The following is a 10019-nucleotide window of genomic DNA, read 5'->3' on the forward strand; positions in this document are numbered from 1 at the left end:
CCGTATGAGATCTCTTGTGAACAACATCGTTTTGCTCATGCCTCTTCCATCGCTCCCTCCGACTCTTCGGTTGCCCACAAGCTCGAGGGCTTAACCTCCCCAACCTCCCCTCCCCCACCCCCCCCCTCGCTCCCCAACGTCTGCATTGCTATTCGTCTCAGCGTTGTATCACGCACGGGCTGAAAGAGTGGTTCACGTGACTCTCGTTGTATCTTCCCCCCCCTCCAGCGTAGTTGGAGACTGTGGACGGACGACCGCTGATGTGATGTTGCGTGTGAGTCGGAACCCGAGGGGATTGGGAGAGAGAGTGACGGGCTGAGAGCTTGTGTCGTTTGGGGTGCATGGCTGCCAGGGGCCCAGTCCCTAGGGGTCTGTTCCGACTCCATTAGAAGAGATTTGCCTAATGCCATTGGAGATATTCAATGGCGTGACTTAACGCAATCTCTTCCATAAACACATCATTCATTTATCAAAAAAAATAATTTTCTACAATATAATGCACAACCAGAATCACCGGTTGTAAGATGTGAGAGAACACACACACAACTCTTTTTTTTCTTTTCCACAACTCCTTTTCTTTCTTTTTTGCGCAGACAGAAAGATAAGTGAATACATAAAACAGAATGCTATTATACCAAAATACCTTTTTATTTTTGTATCCCAAAAGGTTAGTCGGCCTACATCAAATCACAAAGGCCGAGCGAGGACCATGCCAACATATTATGGAGACAAACGCAGCGCAGCGGGCTGCTACAACCCATCAAACATGCGACGCACTGTCATAAAAAAATAAACCAGTTCATATGACATGCAGCCGAGTCTCAAAGACGACATCATGGTGCACAGAAAGAGCCACGAACAACGTATATACATGCGTCCAACATCCATAAAGTAGCCATAATAATCTGGTTGTTTTTCTAATGTCCGACGTGTTCTGCAAAGTGTCAGGTGTTTGCGGCATTGCTCCTGCAGGAACAGGTGCACAGCAGTTTTTGCGCACGCATTCTGAACTTCTGGTCGCGCACGCTGTAAATTATGACATTCCAGCCGCTGTTTGTGGCCAATATCCAGAAGGAGAAGAACGAGAAGTTGCACCACTCATTCCCAAGGACGTTCCCCACCACAAAAACAGCGATCGGAGTGAAGGAGGCGGTGAAGACGAGCGTCAACGTCCCGATGATCTTGGCAGCCTTGATGTCCGAGAAGGTGGGTTTGGCTGCGCTTTGGCACTCGCTCTCAGCCAGGTGTTTCCTGCGCTTGGAGTATTGTCTGATGGTTGACAGCGAAATTATGTTTATGACCACCGTGCCGCCGAGGAGGGTAAAATCAAAAGTTGGGAAAAGGAGAAGTATGTTCCAGGCGCGGGTCGGAAACTCCCCGATCGTACCCAGTGCGTAATTACACATCCGGCTACAGGGGTTGTACTCCAGCGCTATCTCGCTGCTGAAAAGGATGGGAGACACGGCGAGGAAGAAACTCCCGAGCCACGAGAAGACGATGAGTATGGTGGTCCTCTTGCGCGTAATGACCGACTCCTTGTGCAGTGGTCTCAGCACGGCGATGCTCCGCTCGATGGTCAGCAGGAAGATGGTGGAGATTGAAACAAGGGTGCAGCCCGCGAACACGGGGCCGATGATCATGCACGGGTGGAAACTTATCGCCGGGGTCTGGGAGTTCTGCGAGATCCAGTCCGGCGCTGGGTCCCGCAGCATGAGGGACACCTCTGCGTAAACGGTGAGCGGCACCACCAACAGGCCCACGGCGAGGTCCGCCACCGCCAGCGACGCCTTCAGGTACCCTTGCGGCGTGTGGAAGTGCTTGGTGCCCATCACCACGGCCAGCGTGAGGAAGTTCCCCAACAGGATGGCGAGGATGAGCAGGACCAAAAACACCACCAGGAGGATCTTGTTGGTCAGCGTGCAGCAGTGCGCCGCGGCCGCGTCCTCCGACATATTCAGCGGGTGGCTGCACCGTGAGCCGCGAGGGGGAATGACATTGGTTCACTGTTTGGGAGCTGACGACGAACGCGTCTCCAGAGGCATGCCACTGTCTACAGCAAGAGAAGCAGCTGGAGTAAACACATCTGGCTGCGGGACATGACGCACGCTCTCTGCACACACTCACGCACTGATGCTGCTGCTGACACTCCGTCCGGCCGCCTCTGCAAGGGATGGAACAGATGACACCATGGTTAGACTCGACAGCAGCTGTAGTAGTAGTAGATATATCTGGCACAACATTATACCACCAAGAGGCTTAATCCTCCGAAGACCATCAGAACAAACTCTCCAAGTTGCGTTTTTAATCATCCATGAAAATAACCTTATTTAGGTTGTTTCTGGGTACGATCGGGGAGTTACTCACTTAAATATGACTAGTTCCTTAGTGTTATCATCATTCGTCATTATTTTCTACCTTTAATTGTTATCCAGATCTTATTGTCCTCCAACACGTCCAGGCTATCCAAAGAGCGCGCTCATTACGCTCCGTGACGCTCAAAACCGAGGCGAAATACTGCAAAGATGTCTTCTCAATAGCACACTCAAAAGACAAAGGTGCCACATTGCACATGAAAAACTGGAAGATGCAGGCAATCCGCCCCACACTGGTACATATACTAAAACAGATATCACCGTCAGGAAAGCCCTTCGCCGGGAGCCACCTCGTTGGTCCGCGCTGTGGCCCCGCCCAGATTATTTGGCCCCTGTCGTCCCGCCCCTATTTAACTGACCGTTCCCTATATATTCCACTTAAAATCAATCTGCTGTAACTCTTATTAACACTATGCTTGACGCACACGCACGCGCGCACACACACACACACACACACACACACACACACACACACACACACACACACACACACACACACACACACATACACAGATACATTTGTTATACAGAAAAGCAACATTAGAAAATCAATGTGTTTATTTTAGTTTAAATAGAAAGTTTGACTCAAACCCTTGCAGTAGACAGTGCCATACAAAGCATAATAATCTCATGGCAATGTGTTTGTGGTCGATAATCTCACGTCCAGGGGTCATAATGTTCAGCATAGGTCTTTCAGAGCATGGCTTCAACTATGATAGAAGCCATATCAGACATGTGCAGAACACACGTCTGCTTCTGTAAGACGATGTTTGCAGACAGTTAAATGTTCTGAAACACACAAGCACTTTATTCTCATGTATTGTGGAGGCAAATGCATGTGCATATGCCTCCACTTAAAAGCATTGACTGGGTTTTTACAATGTCGCCTTTTACTACTTTAACGGCAACGACAATCCCAAAACCCAGTCGAAACTAGATGGGAAAAGTGTGTAGCTCAAACGTGACACAGCTTTTACTTCTTCGCCACCTAGAGATTGTTATGTAGGATCATTCAAAAAACCCATGTTATTATTTCCCATAGACATTTGACCGAGGGCACTGGGGGGCTCGGAAGCTGGACTCAGAGGTCGGAACTGCAGTCATGGGGTTGGCTGAAAACGAGGGAGGAATCTGATTGGCTACAGAGAGTTCCTTGTTGAAAGAAATGCATTTGTGAATCTAGCGAAATTCACACATAAATACAGTCCAGTTCACACACATATGCAAACAAGTTCACAAATGAAAAGCGCCTTGTTAATTCAAGTTTAACAGTTTGTATATAAATGTTTCATCAAAAATACATTTTTGATGAATATTGCAAATATTTTTTTAATTAATATATTTATGGAATTATATTAGGCTACATTTATTTAAAACAAGGCACATTTGTGTGTGGATCAGAAATTTGTTTGTGGAACTTATTTTTGTTTATGGATTTATTCTACATTTATACATACCGATAACCATTTGTGTGTGCATTGAAATGTATTTGTGAGAAGAGAGTAATTTATATATAGATCACAAAATACATTTGTGAATCCTTATCTGTGCATTCATTATTAATGAGACTGTTCTGACCCCATACGGAAGAGTGTAGCAGCAAGAACCTTTTGAAGGTACTTGAAGGTACAAAAGGCTCTTTGGAAAAGGGTTGAGGTTTGCCTGTTTAAACCAAATCCTTGTCTTCAAAATACCAACCCAGGCATCCTGTGGCTTTTTAGGAACACGGTGTTAATGGAGACATTTCTTTGATGGCCACTGGCCCTCGGTTACCTATTTGAGAACATCCTGGACCATTTGGGAAGTAGAGAGAAGGAGCATTATGTCATCCATACGTTGATAGTAGGTTATCTCGGTTAACCAGATGTTTTTAAAGACATAATATTACACAGACCGTGTCCAACTTTGTCATGGTGGTGACCCGCAACACTGGCCGCACCACTGATATCAGAACCCGCATCCCTTGTTGCCACGGAGACCAGTGTCCGCAGCGGTGTGGAGAGCGGGACGCCGGCCACTTTTTGAGCCAGCCTAGAGATGACGAACTATGTGGGAGTAAAATAGAGAAATCATACTTGGCGTGTCTGAATAAAACACAGTGCTATGCATCATGCTTTGGGAGAGGACGTGCTGGTAGAGGTAGGCTTTGCCCAGTGGGAACTTTCGGTCCTTGGTCACTGAGAGCTGTTCAGCCAAAGTCTTTTACTGCTAATTAGTACTTTTCCTGAACAACGGCGATTTGGTTGGCCATAAAAGATGTATTAAGGCACGAACAATTTGATTCTAAAGGTGAACAGGTGCCCACAATGAGCACAGTCAGTTTTGGAACTCGGTTTAAGCAGTATTATCCAGTATTATAGTATTCTATTATACTGATAATACTGTTTAAACTATCATAGTATTATAGTATGATATTATACTCATATAAAAGATCGCAGAGAAAGAGTGAGACGCAGATCGAGAAAGAAAGAGAGAGAGACTCGAGTATTTACCATGGAGGACAACAGAGCATCAACCGGGCTGAAAGCACCTAATCTCACGGCTGACTTCCCTGCTGTCACAGAGGTGGTGCTGGGCATGCAGGCTCCCCTGGAACCGGGAGGGCTCTGCTGCGACCGTGATGGGCATGGGGACAGACAGGCAGACCTGGAGCTAAGGGCCTCCCGGGCCACTGACCCACATATCAACCACTCCCACGGGCCCTTTAATACCCGCAATCCCAACATAACCCCGGTCCTGAACAAATAACCTGGTCACATATACACCCCCTAGCCCTCCCTAATACCCGGGTACCCAGGTCCCTATCGTTGTTCACTATCACACTACACCCTATCGTACGCTGTTCACTATCGTACTACTGGTCCCTATTGTACGCTGTTCACTATCATACTACCGGTCCCTAACGCTGTTCACTATCATACTACCGGTCCCTACGCTGTTCACTATCATACTACCGGTCCCTACGCTGTTCACTATCATACTACCGGTCCCTACGCTGTTCACTATCATACTACCGGTCCCTACGCTGTTCACTATCATACTACCGGTCCCTACGCTGTTCACTATCATACTACCGGTCCCTACGCTGTTCACTATCATACTACCGGTCCCTACGCTGTTCACTATCATACTACCGGTCCCTAACGCTGTTCACTATCATACTACCGGTCCCTACGCTGTTCACTATCATACTACCGGTCCCTAACGCTGTTCACTATCATACTACCGGTCCCTACGCTGTTCACTATCATACTACCGGTCCCTATCGTACGCTGTTCACTATCATACTACCGGTCCCTATCGTACACTGTTCACTATCGTACTACCGGCCCATATCGTACACTGTTCACTATCATACTACCAGTCACTATCGTACTACCGGCCCCTATCGTACACTGTTCACTATCATACTACCGGCCCCTATCGTACACTGTTCACTATCGTACTACCGGCCCCTATCGTACACTGTTCACTATCGTACTACCGGCCCCTATCGTACTACCGGCCCCTATCATACTACCGGCCCCTATCGTACACTGTTCACTATCAAACTACCAGTCACTATCGTACTCTGTTCACTATCGTACTACCAGTCACTATCGTACTCTGTTCACTATCGTACTACCGGTCCCTATCATACAACCGGCCCCTATCGTACTACCGGTCCCTATCGTACGCTGTTCACTATCATACGATCCCCATAGCACTGTGCGCTGTTCATCATCATACTACCGGTCCCTAATGTAGTTCACCTATATATCCTAGGTCACTAATGTACAGTGTACAGTAATATTACCCAAGTCTTTAACTTTAAATTACAAACCTCTGATGCCTAACTAATTGTTTGCATGGTAATATGAGTCTGTGTACGTGTGTGTGTGTGTGTGTGTGTGTGTGTGTGTGTGTGTGTGTGTGTGTGTGTGTGTGTGTGTGTGTGTGTGTGTGTGTGTGTGTGTGTGTGTGTGTGTGTGTGTGTGTATCTGTGTGTATATGCGTATGTGTTTTCATGGTGATATGTAGGCTGTTTGTGGCGGTGTGGGTGTGTGTGCATAAACATGTTAATATGTATGTGTGTGCGCTTATGTATGGCAATACGTGTTTGGGTGTGTGTGTGGATATGCATGTGTGTTTGCATGGCAATATGTAGCCTGTGTGTGTGTGTGTGCTTATGTATGTGTATGATAATACGTGTGTGTATGTGTGATTTTAGTCAAAAGAAGGGACACTTTGTGCCCCCTCCTTTAGTGGTCTCCAGGGCTCTCTCCTGTGAAACTGTTACTTTGATCACCAGGCCGTCTTACAAATGCCTGACAAGCCAGTTTCTCATCCGCATTTCCTTTACAGGCCGTCTTCCAACAGTGCAGGAGGGAATTCACCATTTTAGTTTACCAATTTGTCGAAAATGTTACCATATAAAGTGTCTAGAATATTAATCCATTCTTTATTTAATTTTATTTTAAATCTGGACGCACAATTGTTTAAGTTGTTTAACTCTCAAGGCAGGCACTGGTTTACAGCTGACCACCCAATCAGGACAGACACTGTCATCTGTCAGTCAGGAACATTTGAATGACAGCTATGAACAAATGTTGAGTCAGAGTGGCCCACCAAAGGTCTGCTGGAACTGACGAGCATGGCGTTCTGAGAATGACAATAGCACCGGGGCTCAAAAGACAAACTAGAACAATCCCAATACAGGCAATGTACTATTATCTTATCGATAAGATAATCATATCTTATCGATAATATTCGATAAAATATGATTGTTCTAGAGCCTAGAACAAATATAGATTATCGTATGCAACTTGTGGTTAATGAAATGTCATGTCTATCATTTGAGGGAAGAATAGATGTACAACACGGACTAACAGACGTATATCATTAACTGACCACTTGTGGTTCTGCCGTTGAATGCCTGGATCCTCCCGAGAGGATGGAGGAACATGAAGAAGCACCTTTTCTGCTTCTTTTGTTCTCCTCCAATGGAACGTCTTGACTCTTTTGGATAACTTAATTACTAAGAAAGTACTTCAGCCTTTAGGGGAGAGCGATGCGGAGAAAGGGACAATTGTACATTTCAGGCGCACCAGGATAAGCTTTTAAAGTACACCACACAAACTAATGAAAGTACTTGGTGTGTGTGTGTGTATCTATGTGTGTGTGTGTGTGTGTGTGTGTGTGTGTGTGTGTGTGTCTGTGTGTGTGTGTATGTGTCCATGCATTTATGCACGTGTGTGTGTGTTTCTTTGTGTGTGTGTGCGAGCATGTGTACGTGCATCCGTGCACTTATTCATGTTTGCGTGTGTGTATGTATGTTTCTGTTTGTGTGTGTGTGTTCGCCCATGTGTACGTACATGCATGCATGTGTTTGTGTGTGTGTGCGTCTGTGTGAGTATGAGTATGAGTATGAGTGTGAGTGTGAGTGTGTGTGTGTGTGTGTGTGCCTGTGTGTGTGTTTCTGTGGTCTCTGTGCCCCCTGCTGACGGTTCTATTGGACATCATTGGCACGGGAAAGTAGAGTATTCCCATTGTATGACCAGGGCGATCACGATGTTGTGTGGACCCGTCAAGGAACAAGTCCTATTAATGCGCTGTTCTTGATGAAAATCCTACATGGTTATTTTAATATGATGTGTAATAGTCCGGAGTCCAGACAGTGTAGCGTCTAAGTGCAACTAATTAGTGCAGACTAATCTACCAAAAAGGAGAGCATTATGGTTGAAATTCAACTATCCACCTTTCGCATTGTAATTCATATTGAACGATGCTGTGTATATTTATGAAGCATATCAGAGCACACTGTGTGACGATATGGGACATAAGGGCAAAATTGAATGCGTCATGGACACACAGGTACAGTGATGTAAAGGCAAGTGCTGCACATGATGGTTCACCAATGTGTCCTTGTGGATGGAACATAACAGCAGAGTACACGTTCCTGTGGAAAAAGGCTTCTGAGAAATACTGCTTAGTTCTGCTTTTATTAGTTGTACTTCTTATTCTATGTTAGACCATAACACATCTATATTAGCATACAAATGCAAATAAAGGACCATTCACATATTGAACATAAATATAAAGACCTAAAAGGGTTAGGAGGCCAAAATTGGATGTTGGAAATGGTTAAAATGTATGAAAGAAAATAAGTGTCTGCACACTGAAGACCACTTGTGGTTCTGCCATTGAATGCCTGGATCCTCCCGAGAGGATGGAGGACCATGAAGATCCACCTTTTCTGCTTCTTTTGTTCTCCTCCAATGGAACGTCTTGACTCTTTTGGATAACTTAATTACTAAGAAACTACTTCAGCCTTTAGGGGAAAGCGATGCGGGGAAAGGGACAATTGTACATTTCAGAGGCTCCAGGATAAGCTTTTAAAGTACACCACACAAACTAATGAAAGTACTTGGTGTGTGTGTGTGTGTATCTGTGTGTGTGTGTGTGTGTGTGTGTGTGTGTGTGTGTGTGTCTCCATGCATTTATGCACGTGTGTGTGTGTTTGTTTGTGTGTGTGTGCGTGCATGTGTATGTGCATCCATGCATTTATTCATGTTTGCGTGTGTGTATGAATGTTTCTGTTTGTGTGTGTGTGTTCGCCCATGTGTACGTACATGCATGCATGTGTTTGTGTGCGTCTGTGTGAGTATGAGTATGAGTATGAGTGTGAGTGTGAGTGTGAGTGAGTGTGTGTGTGTGTGTGTGTGTGTGTGTGCCTGTGTGTGTGTTTCTGTAGTCTCTGTGCCCCCTGCTGACGGTTCTATTGGACATCATTGGCACGGGAAAGTAGAGTATTCCCATTGTATGACCAGGGCGATCACGATGTTGTGTGGACCCGTCAAGGAACAAGTCCTATTAATACGCTGTTCTTCATGAAAATCCTACATGGTTATTTTAATATGATGTTTAATAGTCCGGAGTCCAGACAGTGTAGCGTCTAAGTGCAACTAATTAGTGCAGACTAATCTACCAAAAAGGAGAGCATTATGGTTGAAATTCAACTATCCACCTTTCGCATTGTAATTCATATTGAACGATGCTGTGTATATTTATGAAGCATATCAGAGCACACTGTGTGACGACATGGGACATAAGGGCAAAATTGAATGCGTCATGGACACACAGGTACAGTGATGTAAAGGCAAGTGCTGCACATGATGGTTCACCAATGTGTCCTTGTGGATGGAACATAACAGCAGAGTACACGTTCCTGTGGAAAAAGGCTTCTGAGAAATAATGCTTAGTTCTGCTTTTATTAGTTGTACTTCTTATTCTATGTTAGACCATAACACATCTATATTAGCATACAAATGCAAATAAAGGACCATTCACATATTGAACATAAATATAAAGACCTAAAAGGGTTAGGAGGCCAAAATTGTATGTTGGAAATGGGTAAAATGTATGAAAGAAACTAAGTGTCTGCACACTGAAGAAATTCAGTGTGCAGATAGCACTGGAGCAGAGATAAACACAAGATGGGACTGAACCAAACTCTCTGCAGGGAAGCTGATGTTTCCAGTGGCTTCGTAAGGGCCAAGCATGCTGGCTCCATTAAATAGCTTACACGCTGTGACAGATTTGGTTGTTTTGAGCTTGTCCACTTGGTCATACTACTAACGGAAGGAAATCTGCAAATCAATATTAATG

At 45.2% G+C, this 10019-nt stretch overlaps 1 protein-coding gene across 1 annotated transcript; it reads right to left on the bottom strand.

Annotated features, from left to right (window-relative positions):
* Window positions 1-633: 633 nt before the first annotated feature.
* On the bottom strand, window positions 634-2799 carry LOC115553304 (olfactory receptor 4D9). The gene is made up of 2 exons (XM_030369440.1): window positions 2416-2799; window positions 634-2161 (listed from the first exon to the last, which is right to left on the bottom strand). Exon 2 carries the CDS (start codon window positions 1950-1952, stop codon window positions 945-947), a length of 1008 nt encoding a protein of 335 aa, XP_030225300.1. The 5' UTR covers window positions 1953-2161; window positions 2416-2799; the 3' UTR covers window positions 634-944.
* Window positions 2800-10019: the final 7220 nt, after the last annotated feature.

This window comes from Gadus morhua, chromosome 11, assembly GCF_902167405.1.
Source record: "Gadus morhua chromosome 11, gadMor3.0, whole genome shotgun sequence".
In the NCBI taxonomy this organism is placed as follows: Eukaryota; Metazoa; Chordata; class Actinopteri; order Gadiformes; family Gadidae; genus Gadus; species Gadus morhua.